Consider the following 19,028-nt stretch of genomic DNA (forward strand, 5'->3'; position numbering starts at 1 on the left):
TGAGCTAAACCAGAGGCATCTGGGGTGGGGCCAGCCACCAGGTGGCCATAGTGCAACCTCCGGGCTAGGGTCGGTGCAACATGCTGTCTCAGATGGGCTGCCTCAGCGTGACCTGGGAGCTTGTTAGCAATGCAGACTCTCAGGGCCCTCCGCTACCTGCTGAATCAGAATCTGCATTTTTTTTTTTAAAGTTTGGCACATGAGCTAACAACTGTTGCCAATCTTCTTTTTGTTTTTTCTGCTTTTTCTCCCCAAGTCCCCCAAGTACATAGTTGTACATTTCAGTGGCTAGTCCTTCCAGTTGTGGCATGTGGGACGCTGCCTCAGTGTGACACAACGAGCGGTGCCGTGTCTGCGCCCAGGATCCGAACCGGCAAAACCCTGGGCCACAGCAGCAGAGCATGCAAACTTAACCACTCGGCCCCCAGAATCTGCATTTTAACAAGGTGTCCCACCTAGTTTTAAGCCCACCGCAGAGTCACCTGGACAGCTTGTTAAAACACAGGCTGATAGGGGCCGCCCCATGGCCGAGTGGCTAAGTTCGCGCACTCTGCTTCGGTGGGCCAGGGTTTCGCTGGTTCGGATCCTGGGGCACCGCTCATCAGGCCATGCTGAGGCGGCATCCCACATGCCACAACTAGAAGGACCCACTACTAAAATATACAACTATGTACCGGGGGGCTTTGAGGAGAAAAAGGAAAAATAAAATCTTTAAAAAAACCCCACAGGCTGATAAGGACCATGCAGGGACTCTGATGCAACAGGTCTGGGGCGGGGCCCAGGATGCTGCATTCTGCATCCGGGAACCACACTTGGAGGACTGAGAGCCTGGGGCCACCCCCGGAGCCTCTGCTGCCGGTGGTTAGACCCCCCTGAGCAGGATTTGCCCTGAGGGTCCCGGAGGCCTCTGCCTGAGAGTGGAGCACCTTAGAGGGCATGTAGGTGTGGGGCCAAGCTGTTATTCCCTCCCCAGCATCCCACCCACCACCTAGGTCACCCTTGGCGTTCCTGCACTGTGTCTGCCAGCTGAGAAGCAGAACCTGGAGCCCTGTTTCTCAACCGGTTTTAACTCGTGCCCCCTTTACATAAACCAGATACTTCACACACCTCTCGGGTTTGATCTGCCCTCCCTTCCCACCCCAGCCATGGGAATCGCAGGAATACCACAAGCCACATAGTGTCGCTCCAAGGGCTTCACCGTACTTAATCCTCCCCATACCCCATGAAAGCGCTCTCATTGTCCCCATTTTACAGAGGGGGGAAACTGAGACCAGCAAGGTTAAGTAACTTGCCTGAGGTCCCCCAGCAGGTAAATGGCAGAGCCGGGATTCAAAGCCAGGCTGTCTGAGTTCATGGTCTGTGCCCCTAACTGCGGCATGGGACTAAACAGAGGACTGAGCCCCTGTCCTTGTTACTGCCGCCAACAGGACTTTGTAGAGTGTTACTTCCTACAGTTGGCACTGAACACAACTTCCTTTTTCATTTTCCAACTATCAAGTTGAACATGCTTCTCCAGATGGCACACCATGCTGCCATCCTGGCCGCAGGGCCTGCCCTTCCCTCCCCTTCCATCCCGTTGGGGTCTCCACGTCTCCCCCTCAGCCGTCCATCCCCCTGTGCCTCCTCTCCTGGTGTCTCCCAGTCACAGCCCATCTTGAGTTGGGACCCTCGGCCACCTCGGCATTTCCTCCCCACGGTGGGGTGCACAGCCCGGCTCCTGGGTCCTGAGCTGCTGGACCAATGGTAGGCGGAAGGATGGACTCGTGGCTCTTGGCCTCAGCACCATCTTTCCCTGGCTCAGAAAAGCTGCTGCCCCCTCTTGGGCCTCCGTTTCCACCCCTGTGAAGTGCGACATGAGCCCCTCTCCTGCTGGCCTCTTGGAGCAGCGACAAGGGTCCAGAGTTTGAGAAGCAGCTTTGCGATCTCTCAAGTGACATATGCGGGGCAGGCGGCTGTGATTTCTCTGGGGCTGCAGATTAAAGAGACTGCCTGGTGGGCTCCCTCCCTCCCTCGTTTGCTTGGCACGTATTTATTCAGCACTCACTACGTGCGGATGCTGCTGTAGATGCCGGGGAAACAGTGGTGATCTCTCCCTCATGGAAATTACGTTCTGGGGGAGCAGACAGACAATACACAAGGTGAACAGACAAGCAAGTAAAATGAGTGTACATTACAATGATATGTGAAGGAAAGAGTGTGGGGCTGAGACAGAGATTACATTAGCTGGATGACCAGGGAAGGCCTCTGAGGAGGTGACATTAAGCTGACAACTAGACCCGTCATGTGAAGAAAAGCATTTCTGGCACAAAGAATAGCAAGTGCAAAGGCCCTGAGACAGGAGAGAGGCTGGCATATTTGCAGAGCAGAAGGAGGCCAGTGTAGCTGGGGCAGCAGGAGCAAGGGGGAGGGTGGCATGAGCTCAGGTCAGGTCAAGTGGGGCCCTGTCGGCCTGGGGAGGCTTGGGTTCCCTTGGAAGGAGAAGCCACTGAGAGATTTTCAGGTAGAGCTGTGTAGCGTCTGATTGGCACGTTCCTCTGGCTCTGGTGTGGAGGAGAGAGTTGGAGCTGAGTGGCATCAGTGGGACCTGTCACGGGCCAGTGCATGGCTGGGCACAAGATGATGGGGGCCGGGCCGGGCCAAGGCAGTGTAAGTGGGGAGAGGAGGATGATGCTGGGTGCAGCTTGGGGTGGAATCAGCAGCAGCAGTGGGATATGGGGGGTGACAGCAAGAGAGAGGTCAAGGATGATGGAGTCCTAGGTTTCTGGCTAAAACCAGAATGTTCTAGACCTGTGGCTCAGCGCCAGGCTCCAAATCCTGTCCTTCTGCCTAATGGGCAAGATGTCTTAGGAGCTGGGGCCAGTGGACCCTGTAGGGGCTGAAGCCTCTGCTTCTCGTTCATTGCTGTAGCCCCAGGGTGCTCAAGAAATGTTTGTTAAATAAATGAATGGGAGTTCCCAAGCCCTACCTTCTCTTTGCCTCGGTTAACCCATCTCTAAAAGGGTATCCCCGCCTTCTAGCTCCTTCCCTGGGGGTCTGGTCACCCCAGAAGGCCTGTGTCCATCTGGGCCAGGAGTCAGGACCATCCAGGAGCAGGCCCTGGCTCCCCAGGGCCCCTCTCCAGCCTGAAACCTCAAATTACCTGTGGGGTGGGCGGGGGCTGCGTTTCCATCCCGGCCAGATGCGCATGGCAGGCCCGGCCTCCCTTAATGACACCTTGCCCGCAGCCCTCTTGCTGGAGTAGGAGGGGAGGGGGCCCAGCCCAGCCTAAGCTGTGGTTTCTTTTTCCATTGCGTCAGGCCTCAGGGTCCGGCCCGCCTGCCCGCTGCCGGGCTGGCACAGAGGGGCCCGCTCTGACCCCTGCCCGCCCTGACTCCAGACATCATGTGCTCCCCGTTTCGGGCATCCAGAAGTTTCCAGCCAGAGGGTGAGTTGGGATGAGGGACGTGCCCCCAGCTGGGGGAGAAGCGCCCCTTCCCTGCCCATCCATCGCTCACTCTAACGGGGCCTGTGCGCTGGTCCAGGTCGAGCTGCAGTGGGCTCCGAGGAACCCAGCCCAGCCCGACCCTCCCCTGTGGCCTGGCCCTTCTGGCCGTGTCCTCAGCCAGGCCGGAGCCAGCGAGGAGGAAGAGGCTAGTGAGTAACCCAGGGCAGCGTGCTGGTGGCTTGGACCGGAGGAGGGCGGGGGCTGGGAGAAGTGGCCCCGGGGTGTGTGTAGGCACGTGTGCCTTTCTGTCTGTGAATCTGGGGGCATGTGTGCATGTGTGTATATGTGACCACACACGTGTGTTCATGCACGAGAAAGTGTGTGAATCTGGGCACGTGTGCCTGACACCCCTCAGGATGAAAACAGATGTGTCTGACTTGGCAGCAGGGGGATGGTGGCCCAGGTGGTCCATGACATCCAGCATGTCATGAAGGGGGCCTGTGAGGTGGAGAGGAGGTGGGTGAGCTGGAGTCCACCCCGTCAGTGATGATGGGAGATGCAGGGGTGGCACAGGGTGACCCCAGAGGAACTGGTGACTTTGGGCTCACTAGGGCCCTCTGAGCCTCAGGCTCCCTTTGGCCTGGCTGATCTCGGCTGTCCCCACCTAGTTCCTCGTTCCTCATCATGCTTGGCAGTGCCCCCGCTGGGCCGGAAGGTGACACATTGGCCTGGGGGTCTGGAGATCCAGCCCACATCCTGCCTCTGCTGTTTCCTGGCCGGGTGACCTTGGGCAGGTGACTTCTGCTCTCTGGGCCTCAGTTTCCTCATCTGCAAAAGGGGGGTGGCTGTCATGCCCCACCCAACCTCTAGGGAGTTGTCGGCATACACAGGTGTTCTCTCAGCCCCGCAGCGAGATGTCCACTGGGCATCCCTAAGCCCGCCCCCCTTGCCGGGCCGAGGACTCACTCCCTCCCCCACTTGGCACGGCCACCCAGCTGCACACAGCGAGCTGGAATGCACTTCTCCAGCCCCTCTGGTGGAAACCGATTTTTACGCGACAAGAATAAATCCTGCAGGCAAATTGCAGTGCTGTCCTGACATTCTGGGCCCGTGTGATTGTAATGAGGTTCTGGGGACTGGCGGTGGGAGGGAGGGGGCTGAGCGCTGGCTTTGTCACTGTCCAGAACCTCTCCTTGCCAGGCATGCCGGGGCGCCATGTGTCTGGATGGGGAGAAGGGCCTCTGGGCCAGCCCCACACTCGCCCAGGCCTCCTGCAGACCAGCCATGTCTGCCCAGTACGAGGCTGGTGCTTGGGGAGGGGGCTGTGGCTGGGGGCCAGGGGAGGGGCCAGGCCCAGCGTTGGTCCTCCCTGCCTGGACCACAGCGGCCTCCTCGCTGGGCCCCCCGCTGCCTCTTCCTAGTCCAGCAGTCCCTTCTCCCCACAGGGGCGGGAGGGAGCCTTTAAAAACACAAATTGGGTCATGTCGCCCCTCTGCTTAGAACCTCGGAGCCTTCCATCACTCTCAGAATAAGCTCCCCTCCGTATCGGGGGGGCCCCCAGCCCGCGGGCCTGGCAGCTCTGCCCACCTCTCTGCCAGGCTGGAACGAGAGCTCTGGGAGGTGAGATGGCAGCCTCCCCCGAGGGTCCCGGGCCTGGCACGCTTCCTGGGACCTGCTAGACGCGCAGTCCCCACTCTAGAGTGAGTGAGTGAGCCTCAGCGTCTCTGGAAGACGGGCCGTGTCAGCACCTGCCTCTCGAGACGAGACGGAGCAAGGATTAGGGACACGGTGCCAGCCACGTGCTCAGCCTCAGCGGGGTCAGTGCTCAAAGCACAGTGAGGTGGATTCGTGTCCCTGGGGGGACCCTCCCCTCCGCTCCTGCCTCTGGGCAGGGCAGGGCCAGATTCCCACTCAGCAGGGAGGGCACGAGGTACTAGTCCAGGAGTTGGAGCCTGGCCTTGTGGGTAAGGGTCTGGGGGCTGGACTCGTCCACGCGGAGGTGGGATCTGTGCTAGGTTCACATGCGCCGGGGGAGGTAAGACCTGACCACGGGAGTCCCGTGGGGCTGTGTTGTGATGTCTGTGCACAGACGAGGAAACTGAGGCACAGAGGGCTTGTCTGCAGGGCCTGTTGCGGGTGGGACTCAGAGCTCCCCTCTGCCCCTTGAGATGGGTTTCTCCACACTTGCTCCGAAGGAACACCTCACACTTGGAGGAAAACAGAACTGCCGAAAGTAACCAAATGCCAGTAATTAGCCTCGGCAGTGGAGGGGGCACGTAAGGCCCAGTGCGTGGAAACTTTGGGAAGTCGTGTACGGGTGAAAGAATGAATTCTGTGTTGAGGACTAAGACCAACCGAGGCAGCATCTGAGCGATGTGGAGGGTTTGTGTGTTCATCGATTTATACACTTGTCCTCTTTTTATTCAACAAATATATCCTGAGTGTCTCCTTTGCACCAGTCACTGTGCTTAGGCTGGGGATACAGGACGAACAAGATAGACCATGAACAAGGCCAGGTTTTGGATAAAGTACCAGAAGTGAGCTTCCTAGTGGCCAAAGCAATGAGGGAAACCTGAGCCATTACATGCTCCACTGCAGCCACAATATACCATCATGTTAATTGCTCAGAGAAGCCCCGATTTTTCCTGGCAAAAGGAATGTCTCTGATGCCCACGTCCGCTGTGGTTTGTTGCTGATCTCACAGGGACAGCTTGCACCTGTGTGTATTTCACAGGTGAAGACAGACCAAAGCAGAGTCTATCTAACTACACACGCCCACCAGAGACTCCTTTTTGATGCATTTCCTGCTTTCTCCTTCCTCCAAGCTTTGGCGTGTGTTATCCCCCCGACACACACCCCTTTCCTTCCATCTCTCTACGCACATCTTGAAGGTCGGGGTGACGCCCCCCAGGGTGGAGTGGACTAGCTGATGTCTGTGCCCTCTGACCCCCTCCCCTTTCCCCCTAGACTGCCAGGAACTGCTGCCGCCGCCGACCCCCATGGCCTACACACCGGGTGGGGGTGCCCCAGCACGGGGGGCAGCCCCCGTGGGCTCCCAGTACTGCGTGTGCAAGGTGGAGTTGTCGGTGAGTGGCCAGAACCTGTTGGACCGGGACATCACCTCCAAGTCTGATCCCTTCTGTGTCCTCTTTACGGAGAACAATGGCCGGTGGATCGAGGTGAGGCCCCACCGTGTGCATCTGCAGTGGGTGGTGGGTGGGGGTGCTGGGGAGGGGCTCCCGCTGGATCTGGGGACCTCCGGTCAGGCCCTTGGATGGAGTTAGAGTGTAGGCCGGGAGTGATTTAGAAAATTGTTGCTTTTCAAATTGAATTTTATTTAAAATATATTTACAATATTACTTAAAATAATTATATTTGTGTTTAGGTTATTATAATTCATAGATTTCTATTTATAATTATACAATTTTATATTTGTTGTTTTATATCATAATATTTTAAATTATTATAATAGCTAGTTAAAATCTTGAGTTTTACAAAATGCTTGCTTCCACTTTTTTTGTTTTGAGGGAGATTAGCCCTGAGCTAACATCCGCTGCCAATTCTCCTCTTTTTGCTGAGGAAGACTGGCCCTGAGCTAACATCCGTGCCCATATTCTTCTACTTTTTATGTGGGACGCCTACCACAGCATGGCTTGATAAGCATGCATAGGTCTACACCCGGGATCCAAACCAGCGAACCCTGGGCCACAGAAGAGGATGTACGAACTTAACCACTGCACCACTGGGTGGGCCCCTGCTCGCTTCCACTTTTTATTTTTTTATTTTTTGAGGAAGATTAGCCCTGAGCTAACATCCGCTGCCAATCCTCTTTTTGCTGAGGAAGCCTGGCCCTGAGCTAACATCCATGCCCATCTTCCTCTACTTTATGTGTGGGACGCCTACCACAGCATGGCGTGCCAAGCAGTGCCATATCCGCAGCTGGGATCCGAACTGGAGAACCTTGGGCCGCAGAGAAGCGGAACGTGCGAACTTAACTGCTGCACCACCGGGCTGGCCCCGCTTCCACTTTTTAAATAACCTTCCACACTTATTCCTAAATGAACACACATTGAGGAGTGAACAGAGAAATAGAGAATTCAGGCTCTGGTCCAGGAGCTGGACCAAGACCCAGCTCTGTCACTCCCTGCTGTGTGGCCTTGGGCAAGTGACTGTCCCTCCCTGAGCCTGTCTCCTCATCTGTGACTTGAGGATTTTGTCCTTGCCTATCTTGGAGAGCCCCACCTGGGGATGTGGATGGTGCCTCCACCCAGGACTTCTGCGCTGGCAGACTTTGTCCTGAGGGCTGGGGAGAGACGGAGCTGGAGGAAGGATGTTGAGAAATCTACACTGTTAAGTTGCAAAAATTGCTTGGTTCCTATTCCAAAGGGGTTTATAGTCATTGTAATAAATTTGGGAAATCCAGATAGACCTAAAGAAAAAAATCAGAACGGTTGGGAGCCTGCCCATCGGGGAGATCGACTGTTAACGTCTGGTATCTGGCCTTCCAGATAGTTTTACATGCGTGTACATTTTCCAAAATATGTATCTATTTTTATAGTTATTTAACTGGGCCGCAGTGGGCATCCGACTGGACACACAGTGGTTCACGCAGAGTTTCCACAGGCGTTGGGTCCTAATTCTCGTGCCCAGGAGGTGGTGCTGAGATTGCGGACCCATTTTACAGCGGGGAAACGGAGGTCCAGGGCCGGTGGGGACTCCGCTGTGCCACCCAGTGCATTGGTGGTGCAGCCAGAAGTGGGAGGTGGGATGTGGGGTGAGCCGAGGCCTCCTGGGGGGAGCCCCAGACCTGGCAGGTCTGGAGCACCCTGCTGTCCTCTGCCAGGCCCCCGGCACCCCCGGCTGCCCCTCAGCGAGTGGCGTCCTCCCCCACAGCACCCCGCCCCCATTCATGGCATTCCCCACCCCCTGACGGCCTCTGTCCCACCCAGGCCGGCCACCCTGGCTAAAAATAGCCCGAGGCCAGGACCTCGTCCCTCCCCGCTGCTCCAGCCCTTGGAGATGGACTGGGCGGGAGGAAGGTCAGCACGGCTCCGGCTCCAGAATAGACCATCACCCAGACTCCGCGGTTTGGGGCCTCAGTGTCACGAGACCAAGAGGCGGGGTTCCTGGCCCAGCCCCACAGTACACGGCCCTGTCCTTACCCAGCCTCAGCTTCCCCAGTGGGTGGGGGCTGTGGAGCCGCACAGTTGCCAGTTTTGACATCCCAGGATTCTATACAGGGCACAACCTCTGCCTGGGGGGTGTGGGGTTGGGGGGGGCCGACCCCACCTCCCCATAAACACTCCTCCTTCTTTCTGTGTCCTCTCTCAGCTTCCATGTAAAATGTGGGCTGAATGAAGGGCTCTCCCAAAATAAAAAGGATGAAAACCACAGATGGTCACATCCCTTCATTTTGCAGAAGTGGAAACTGAGGTCCAGATGGGAAAAGGGACTTGCTCTCTGTCACTTACCTAGGAAGGGACAGGGCCGAGCTCTTACCCTGGCACCTGGGTATGTATGGAGCCAGGGCCAGAGAGTTAAGAATGTGAGTGCTAGAGTCAGACCTGGGTTCAAATCTTGGCCCTGCCCCTCTAGCTGTTCAACCTTGGGTAAGTCACTTAACCTCTCTGTGCTTCAGTGTCCTCCTCTGTGAGCTGGGAGTAAGAATCGCTTCAGCCACCCAGGTAACTAACTGGCCGTGAGTGCCCGGCACAGAGACGTGTTCAGCCAGGTAGCAGAATGGTGTCCAGCAGCCCGGGAAGCGGGGAACCAACGCCTGACTCTGACTCCTGTTCCTCGTTCCTCTGCCCCTCTGCCAGTACGACAGGACGGAGACCGCAGTCAACAACCTCAACCCCGCGTTCTCCAAGAAGTTTGTGCTGGACTACCACTTTGAGGAGGTGCAGAAGCTCCAGTTCGCCCTGTTCGACCAGGACAAGTCCAGCGCGCAGCTCGACGAGCACGACTTCCTGGGCCAGTTCTCCTGCAGCCTGGGCACGGTGAGCGGGCCTCCTGCAGGTGGGCGGGGCGGGCCCTCCCCCCGGGCCTCACCCCGCTCCCAGGGACACGGCAGCCCCTCGGAGAGTCCCTCCTGCCCCCTGCTTTCCCCGACCCCATTTTTCTGGCTTTGGGGACTGGCAGGCACAGGAAGGGGGAGTAGCCTGTGGGTTTGGGGCCCGGCTGAAGAGCTCCCACCGGAAGACATGGAGCACAGTGCCAGCCCGTTGTTGGCACCCGGGAATGGGGACCCCACATGGCCAGAGCTTCTGATGGCTAGAAGCAATGAAGCGTGGTCTTGGCTTCCTGGGGTAGGGGCATCCGACAGCAGCCAAGACACCCCGGTAGTCCCACTTCAAGGCTGGCTTGCTGTGTGACCTTGGGTAACTTCCTTTCCTCCTCTGGGCCATACTTCCCCATCCAGCTCAGTCCTTGGTGAGCTTATGGGGGGAGGAACAGGGCTAGGAGCCCCCGACAGAAGTTCCAGTCATCGTTTCTAGCTATGTGCCCTTGGGCAAGCCCCACCTGCTTCTGGGCTTCAGTGTCCCCACATGTCAGGGAGTTAATGATGACCGCCCAGCCTGGAGGGTTGGGGAGGGAATAAAGCGGGAAATGCTTTGAGAGGACCTGGTGGAGATTGAAATGCCCTGGGCCTTCCAAGAGGCGACAGTCAATGAGAAAAGCAGGGGCCCTACAGCTGTGTAAGAAGCGGGGCGCTCTGTCAGGTCCCTGCCGCGGGGCTGCACCCTCCAGGGTGACCGAGGAGAGGCTTCAGGACGAGGGGCGGCCGCAGGGCCTGACACCGGCAGGAAGCCGCGCTCTAGCCTGGAGGGAGGGGCAGGGCCGGAAGCGCTGTGGCCATGGCGAGAGCTGTGGCCATGGGGGGGCCCTGGACTCAGCTGAGGCCGGCGACAAACAGCAGAGCTCCTGCTAGACCGCAGCCCAGCCGTGCCCCCCGGCTCTCCCGGCTCCTGCTGGCACCCCCATTGGTGAACCCCCGAAAGCCAGAGGCAGGGGGAGCGGGTGACGCAGCCACAGTGGCACAGAGCAGGCGGGAAGGGCAGAGAGTGGCCTGGGGAGACAGACCAGCCCCGGGTGAATAGGAATGTGCTCATATCGGCACAAAGACACATGGCCGTTTTCCGGGAGAAGCGGGGGTCCTATGCTGCGTGTGGGAATGGGGTCTTCAGGGGCTGGGTAGGGCGACTTTACGATATGCTCCACTCCTCCTTTCTGTGCTGTAGTGACCGCTGAACCCTGTGTGAATGTCTTCCCTCTTCAAACAGTGGAAACACACAGGAGTCAGGGTTTGAGCCTCTCCATCCGGGATCAGACCCTAGGGAAGGTGGCGGCTGTGGATGGCTTGTAGGGGCAGACAGGGGGATACACCCCCTACAGTTGTCTCCAGAATGGGAGCTTCACAAGAGCCTTTTCCTGGGGGCAGCCAGGTTGGTGGGGGTCGGACTGCCCAGATTCCATCCCAGCTGTGAGACCTTGGGCGAGTGTCTTAACCTCTCTGAACCTCAGTCTCCTCAGCCGCCCCCTGGGGTTAGCAGGCTGCTGTCTGCCTCCGGTGAGGAGGATCGCGCCGCGGGAGGTTTAGCCAGCCCCCGGCGTGGAGCACGAGCTGTGAGGGGCGCCTGTTGAGCATTTTCCTCCACGCCATCCCTCACGAGCGCCTCTCTCTCCTGTCTCCCCGAAGATCGTCTCCAGCAAGAAGATCACTCGGCCTCTGCTGCTGATGAATGGCAAGCCTGCGGGGAAGGGCCTGATTACGGTACTGGCCCCCTCCCCGCCCTCCCCCGCTCCGCCTCTGCCCGCTGCCTTCCTCCATCAATGGGCCTCTTGCCTGGCAGATAATCACCAGCTTTGTTTGGAGTAAAAAGCCCAACTTACAACTTAGCAACAGGTCTCTTAGCAACGGGCTCCTGGCTCCGCATATGATGCATTGGGGGCCGCCAAGCTGTGGGGAGGGGGGCTGTCAGAGGCCCCAACGGCCTCCTACTCCCTGGGCAGGGGCGCTCCGACTCCTCCCTGGAGGCCTCCAGCGCCCTCCCAGCATCCCCTCCCCGCACTGGCCCCTGACTGTCCTCCCTGGGGGTCGTTCAGAAGCGCCTGGCTCCTCGGAGCTCTGCTGGTGGCTGCGATGCGCGGTGATGCCCGAGGTGCGCGGTGGTGTCCGTGATGCGCAACGATTCCCATGGCGCAATGATTTCCGCGATGCGCGGTGGTGCCCGTGCTGCGCAGGCCCTTTGCCCTGCGACCTCCTCGGGCCTCACCCTCCCCGAAGGCAGGGCAACCTCGTTTTACAGAGGAGGGAACCGAATGAAGCCAGACAGGAAGCGCCCCGGGGCGGTTCAGCCAGACAGACTCTCCTGGCTTGTCGCCGGTCCCCTTCGGGTGCTGCCCCGGAGGGAACCGGCGGTGCCAGGGCGGAGGGGTCTCTGTGTGCGCGCGGGGCGTTGCCCCCCTGCCTTGGAACCTCCCTGCGCCCCGCCGCCCTAGGGACCCGGGAGTCCCCACCTCGCTCTCCTGCCTCGGTGTGTTTTACCCGCTTCATGACCCGGGTTAAGGCACACTGAATTCTTAGCATACCCTGCATATACCCCGGGCCCTTAACCTCTGCTCCTGCCACCCGGAATGTCCCCTCCCAACCTCCCCCCACCTCTCGGAGTTCGAAACCTCCCATGTAAATACCTTCCCGCGCCGCCGGCTCCCGTCCACCTGGAAGCTTGCGGGCCGGCCCCACCCAGCCCGAGTACCGTCCCCTCTGGCACTTCCAGTGGTTCCACTAGGGGCCTCTGTCCCTCCTCTGTGAAAAGGGGTCAATAATAGGACCTGCCCTGCAGGTCGCTGAGCAGGTGTCAGCCGGAGGAGAGGAAGCGGGGCGGGGCATCAGCCCGGCTTCTGTCTGGGGTTCTGGAGGGTCGCCTAGCTTGTTGGGGGAGGCCGTCATAGAGGTGTGGGGGAGAGGAAGCCCCAGCCAAGAGAGGATGCAGCCCGCTGTGGCTGTTGGCCTGAGGGCTATGCCTGCCACTCTGTGGGGAGGGGGTGAGAGAGGCCCAGAGAGGGCAGATGGCAGCCTCGGGGTCACCCAGCTGGTCGGTCCCTGGCTGGGCTGAGGCCAGAGGGCCCTGGCTGATGGGGAAGGCCTGGAGGATGGATGACAGTGTGAGCCGATGGGACCACAGAGGGAGCTCAGGTGGCTCCCATCCCTGCCCGGGCCTCCCTTTCCCTGGCTGTACAGTGAAGTCGCTGGAATTCCTGCGGCCTTGGGGTTTTGAGGTGGCTGTGCTCTCTGGGTCTGCACTGGGGACCTCAGGGGGCCTGTCAGGCAGCTCCCTGGCCCAGAACCTCTCCTCAGGGCTCAAGATCACCCCTCGAGTCTGGTCCCTGCTTCATGTCCTCCCGCCATCCCATGGCCCCCTCTCCTGAGCCCTGTGGGGTCACTTCCTGGTTCCTCATATCCAGATGGTTTACAGCATTTTCCAGAAGATGGAGACTGGGAATTAGGGAAGACGAGAGACTTGTCGGAGTTCGCCTGGCACTCCCCCCTTCTTCCCCCTCCTGCCCTGAAGAATTGACTCCTGGGGCACAGTCAGGAGGCAGGGGGGACTAAGGAGCAGGTCCTGACCCCCCCCACCCATTCCTCTGGCCTTACAGATTGCGGCCCAGGAGCTGTCGGACAACCGGGTCGTCACACTGAGCCTGGCGGGCAGGAAGCTGGACAAGAAGGTGAGCTGGCAGCGGAGGGGGCTCTCCGCCAGGGAGCAGTGTCCCTCCTCAGCCCCAGGTCACATGGCCTAGCCTTGGGGCTTCTGGCCACCACCTTCATCACCCCCCAGGGACCGGTCCAGAGCACAGGGCTCTACTGGCCACCTCTTAACCCCTGAGTAGTGAGTTTTCCCTCACTTAGAGGTATTCAAGATGTGGCAGGAAACCCACTCCTGGGTCTCCCTATCTCATTTAGTGTAAGTGCTAGGATCCTTGCAGTAACCAATGGGGCCCCACTGGATGTGTCACAGCCCCCTGACCCCCTGACCTCGCCCCTTCCACTCTCCCCACCTTCATTCTGCTTCAGCCAGATCAGCCTCCTCGTTGTCCCAGGATAATACCAGACACCTTCCTGCCTCAGGACCTTTGCACTTGCTATTCCCTCTGTCTGGAGTGATCATTTCCCTGAGTATTCTCACCCCCATCAAGCCTTTGCTCTTATGTCACCTCCTCAGGGAAGTATTTCCTCAAACTGCAGTGGTTCCTGATTTCCCACTCCCTCATATTTTACTTGTTTCTTTAACGCTAATTACTGCCTAACATGTATTGTTTACTTTTTAAATTCTGTCTCCCCCACTTGAATGTAGGTTCTTTAGTGTGACACTTTATTAACCTAAATAAATGGCTTTTTAAAGGACATCATATCTTTTCTGTAATGTGCTGGATAGTTTCAGTTGTTCAGATCCCCACTAAAATAAGTTAAAATCACATCCTGCTGGGGGCCTCCCCTGCACTGGGGGCAGTCACCCTTTGGAAGTCGTGCCCCGTCTGAGAGGCTGCAGGTGGAACTCCCGCGGGCTCCAGGTCTCAGGGTCTCTGAGCACAAGCTCTGGGGCCCCCGGATGGGCTGGCTTCTCCTGGGGGAGCCGGTTGGTCCCGGGGGCCGCAGCTGCCCTGGGCCTCTGCTTAGCCCTGCGGAGGTCGAGGGCAGGGGGCCCGGCTGGCTCTGCCCGCGGCTGCCACCCCTGATGCTGGGTGGGGGAGGCGGCTGGGCCACACCCCGCTCCCATCTGGAGCCAGAGCTGTGCCGCCCTCACGCGCGTCCTCCTGCTTCCTCCAGGATCTCTTTGGGAAGTCAGACCCATTTCTCGAGTTTTATAAGCCAGGAGATGATGGCAAGTGGATGCTGGTCCACAGGACTGAGGTGGGTGCCTGGGGGCCCGGGGGTCTCCCAGCCAGTGGGTCTGCAGCAGGGCCACCCCCACAGCGCAGGACGGGGCTGTGCAGTCACAGCCGTGCAGTGCGCAGGAAAACCCATAATGGCGCCCAAAGGACTTGTTCCCTCCTGGCCACGGGGATGCTCACTTCCATCCCCAGAAGTGTGGCTGTGGGCCTCTCCGTCTTGCCACCCCGTCCCCACTGGGCTGGCCCGACCCCAGAGCACTGCTGCCTCTGGGCCTGAGCCCACCCTCGCCCCTCACTGTCCTGCAGGTGATCAAGTACACGCTGGACCCCGTGTGGAAACCGTTCACTGTGCCATTGGTGTCCCTGTGTGATGGGGACATGGAGAAGCCCATCCAGGTGAGGGGGCTCCCCACCCTGCCACCTCCAGCCTCCCGCCCCGTCTGCCCGAGGCTTCCTGGGGGGGGGCCTTAGCAGAGCTCTTTCTTATTAAGACAGGAAGAGCACCCACCGCGGGGCGGGGCTCGGTCCTGGTCCCAGGTCTGCCTGACCCTCTGAGTGATCTGGGCAGGGCCCCCGTCTCTGCGGGCCCTTCTCCGAGACGGGCACAGAATGGCGGCCGCCTCCTTCCCGAGGGCTGCGGTGCTGCTAGCTGAGGCACTGGATGCGGAAACGCCTGGAAACGGCCAGGCGCTGTCGCTGTGATGAAGACCATGACTCCTGGTCTCCAAAAGCCCTCAGTCCTCAGGGGCCATGTCTGAGCAGATGGGGGCAGCAAGGCGGCCAGGCCAGGGCGGGATCCCCAAACAGGGTTCCAGGACAGCTGAGTCTGGACTGCCACTTTGAGGCTTTGGGCCTCCCTCTCAGGGCATCGGTTTACCCATCAGTACAATGGAATGGGTACGAAAATACCTGCCTTCCTCCTAGGAGTGTCACGGCAGCTGAGTTAGCATGCAAAGCTGGGGGGTTTTGTGCCCATCTCAGGGGAAAAAACATCTAAAAGAAGCTCCAGGCCGTGGCCTATGAGGCCAGGTGGGCCACAACCCAAGACAGATGGCAAGCTGAGTGACAGGTGTGTGAGGAGTCGAGCTTCCTGCACCAGAGGGTACAGCCTCTGTTGGTGGGGTGGGCACGCTTTCTTCTTTTTCCAGCAATCCTGGAAGGCTTCCTGTAGGAGGCAGTTCAGGAGGTAACACCGTGATCCCAGGCCAGCTAGGCAGATGCTGGGGGGAGAGGGAGGCACCACCAAAACGAAGACATGGGGTCTGCTCAGGAAGCTGAGAGGGGCTGGAGAGCACTGCTTCGGGGGGCAGCTCTGGGGTGACCTCACTGGACCCACCCAGGTCATGTGCTACGACTATGACAATGATGGAGGCCACGACTTCATCGGCGAGTTTCAGACCTCAGTGTCACAGATGTGTGCTGCTCAGGATGGCATCCCGGTGAGCTGGGTGCCTGCGGGACCCCAAGACCTCAGTAGGGCATGGGGACGGGCACAGGTTTTGAATCAGGGGCTCAGACCCCACCTGTCTCTGTATGACCTTAAGCAAGACAGTCGTTCTCTCTGAGCCTCAGTTTCCCCACCTGTCAAATAGGGGCAGAGGAGTAGAGTGGGAATTAAATGAGACGATACTGGTAAAGTGCCTGGCACATGGTGAGCCCTCAGGAGCTATCCATTAAACTCACCCCAAGGAGCTGGGTCCTGGGTGACAGTTCTGGGTGCATGAGTAGACAGGATGTAGGTGGGTTGTCTGGGGTGGGGGCAGATGCAGAGCCGCCCACCTTGGGCAGGCACAGCCTGGTGTGAGCCCAGGGTGACAGGACCATTTCTGGTGTGGACGTCCAGGAAGGCTTCCTGGAGGAGGCGTGCTGGCCCTGGTCAATGCTGTGGAGGGGATTCTGGGGCCCGGGGGAGGGTCAGTCCCTGTGGAAGCCCTGAGCTGAGCTTCCCTTTCTCTCCCGTGTTGCCCAGCTGGAGTTCGAGTGCATCAACCCCAAGAAGCAGAAGAAAAAAAAGAACTATAAAAACTCGGGCATCATCATCCTGCGTTCCTGCAAGGTGGGCGGCGGGGGCGGGCACAGGGCAGGGGTCGCACGGGCAGGGGTTACGCAGAAGAGATGGACAGAGCTATCTCATCAGGAATGGAGCCAGCGGGGCGTGGGTGCAGGTCCTGGTTCTGCCGTGTCCTGGCTCTGTGACCTGAGCCTAGGCTCTCTGGGCCTCAGTTTCCTCATCTGGAGGATGGGGGTGTTAACGAGGTCGAGCGTGAAGGGTTAGTCTCCTATCACGTTCCTGTGCGGAGGTCACGAGATGACCTCCCGGGGCCTCTCCTGGTTGGAGGTCACTGTAGAGAGTGGCTGCTCCCCAGGCTGGTGGCTCGTCCATTGCATGTTGGGCATCCAGGGGGCAGAGGACGTCGGCGGGGGCACCCTGTCCTCTGGCAGCGACATCAGTGAGGGCTCGGGTAACCGTGACTCCCGTGGGGTAGCCGAGGCCGCTGAGGCCCAGCAAGGCAGCAAATGCACACAGCAGAGGTCAGGGGCCAGGACCCCCGATACCTGGGAGCCAGGCATCTGGTGGAGTCGGGCGGGATGTTAAGGGAGCCACCTGGGCCGTGGCAGCGAGAGCCGGGCGCTGGGCCGGAAGGTTCCAAGTGAGTCCTGGCACTCCCTCTGCCAGCTGGCGGGCCGGGACCCCAGGCTTTATGTCCTGGTCTGGAGGCGGCGCTGTCGAACGGCGTCCGTGTGAGCGTCCGGTGGGGTCCCACGCCCAGGCGCGCCGAGGAAGTGAGCTGTCGGTTGCAGCATCATGATTTCGGGGCCTTGTTTCTGAAACCTGTCCTTCACATCCCCCTTTCATGGTTCTGGGCACCTGCCTTACTTATTTTTTGTTATAATCAGCCTGCCTCCTCCCCTCATTCTGGTTTCTTTTTTTTACTTAAATACATTTATTTTGAAAGGAACGCTTATAACTCCACCAAAATTGGAAGGCCAATATCCTTTGCCAGAAGGAAGCAAAGAGCATCAAAACAAACGCAGTGTTTTAGCAGCTTTGTTAATTTATAGCAGAAGGCCTTGGGCCAGAGGCCCGGCCGCTCTCTGTTGAAAGTGGAGGTTGGCGAGGGCTCGAGAGGGCTTCCCAGTGAAGAGCCACCAGTCGCAGCTTTCCGAGCCATGTAACTGGTGGGTGTGCTTGCCGCTGGGCCCTGGGACCCTGCCTGGCGTCGCGCTGCGTCTGTGTGTCTGTGTGCCCCCCGCCCGCTGGGAACCGTTGCTCTGAGTGCCTGGTTCCACAGAGATCTGTGTTTGTGGTCATCAGATCCTGTCCGTCTGCCCTTGGGCCTCCTTGACCCTAGGGAGGTTTCAGGACCAACAGCAGCAGCTCTCAGGTCCTTGGTGGAGTGTGGCCAGGCGGAGGGCTAGCCCGCAGGTGCAGGGCGGCCCCCTCATCCCCCGCTTTCTTCCAGATAAGCCGAGACTACTCCTTCCTGGACTACATCCTGGGAGGCTGCCAGCTCATGTTCACCGTAAGGCTCCCCCGCCACCCCCAGCATCCTGCCAGGGCGAGGGGGGTGTGGCCCAGAGGAGAGGGCAGAGGCCGACGGGCCTGAGTCAGGGCTCAGCGGCAGGTCAGGGCCTGGCCCCCAGGCCTCAGAGCATCGCAGGCTACACCCCTACAGAAGGAAAAAAGCCAGATTCCTCCTCACTACAGGCCTTCCTGCCTCACCTCGCCTGCCACCCCCTCCTCCCGGCTCCCTCGGCTCCATCCACACTGGTCCTCACTGTCCCCCAGCGTGCCAGGCCCGTCTGTCCTCGGGCGTTGCATTTGCTGTTCCCTCTGCCTGGAACACTCTTCCCCGGCACCTTCTCCTGGCTGCCGCGCTGCCATCCTTCAGGCCGTGGCACAGCGGTCACCTCCTTGTCACCTCCCCCGATGCCTCCAGTTCCTCGTTGTCGCTTCTCCTATTTCACTGTCTTCAGGGCACTCTGAAATGATCTTGAGTATTTCTCGCTGGTGCCTGTTGGTCCACCCACTAGACTGAGTGCCCTCAGGGCAGGACTGTCTTGTTTCGGCTCCGGCCTCAGCACATTGCACGGTCCCGGCAGGAAGCAGGTGCTCAGCACATGCTGCTTGAAAGAATGGACTGTCCCTCTGCCCGGGACCTGGAGTGTGCCCCGTTCACCTGGTCTTTTGTGGCTCACCGGGAGGGAAGGCCCAGGCCCAGCGGGAAGCCTGCTGGGGTCCCAGGCTCGGCCCACCTCCTGCCTTGCCTCAGCACTCTCCCTCAGCACCTCTGTATCCCATGGGGGCTGCAGGCCGTCTGCAGGACTATGTGGAGCCAGGGGATTGGCCTTGTTGACCTCTAGCCCCGCTGGTCCACAGCCCCTCCCCTCCCCCACAGAGAGGCCGGGCCCTCCTGTTCCTCCTGTGTGCGGGTGTCATTCAGCAAATGCGTACTGAGCACCTCCCGTGTGCCATGCTCTAGCCTGCGCCCTGCAGAGGTCCCTCGAGGACTAGGACATGCCACCCTGACTTTGGGGAGCAGCCCCAGCCCACGGTCACCAAGTTCCAAGGCGGCCGTCTCTGCCCTGGGTCCCTCTCCTAACGCTGCTGCTGTGCAGTCCTGGCCGAGGCTCCGTGCGGCTCCTCTGGGGTTGGGCTAGGCTTCTCTTGGGTTGAGAGAGCAGTGGAGCCTGGGTCCCTGCCCAC

At 59.4% G+C, this 19,028-nt stretch overlaps 1 protein-coding gene across 2 annotated transcripts in view; it reads left to right on the plus strand.

Moving 5' to 3' along the window:
* The window catches only part of CPNE2 (copine 2), a 46,535-nt gene that overhangs the window by 9,426 nt on the left and 18,081 nt on the right, over nucleotides 1-19,028 (plus strand). For both annotated transcript variants that reach the window (XM_014827338.3, XM_070500228.1), the window contains exons 2-10: nucleotides 6,392-6,603; nucleotides 9,244-9,423; nucleotides 11,124-11,198; nucleotides 13,085-13,156; nucleotides 14,256-14,339; nucleotides 14,627-14,716; nucleotides 15,661-15,759; nucleotides 16,290-16,376; nucleotides 17,785-17,844. In XM_014827338.3, the coding sequence (XP_014682824.1) occupies nucleotides 6,424-6,603; nucleotides 9,244-9,423; nucleotides 11,124-11,198; nucleotides 13,085-13,156; nucleotides 14,256-14,339; nucleotides 14,627-14,716; nucleotides 15,661-15,759; nucleotides 16,290-16,376; nucleotides 17,785-17,844 (927 nt within the window). In that variant the 5' untranslated portion in view covers nucleotides 6,392-6,423. The remainder of the gene's footprint in view (nucleotides 1-6,391; nucleotides 6,604-9,243; nucleotides 9,424-11,123; nucleotides 11,199-13,084; nucleotides 13,157-14,255; nucleotides 14,340-14,626; nucleotides 14,717-15,660; nucleotides 15,760-16,289; nucleotides 16,377-17,784; nucleotides 17,845-19,028) is intronic.

The sequence above is a fragment of the Equus asinus genome, chromosome 28, assembly GCF_041296235.1.
Source record: "Equus asinus isolate D_3611 breed Donkey chromosome 28, EquAss-T2T_v2, whole genome shotgun sequence".
In the NCBI taxonomy this organism is placed as follows: Eukaryota; Metazoa; Chordata; class Mammalia; order Perissodactyla; family Equidae; genus Equus; species Equus asinus.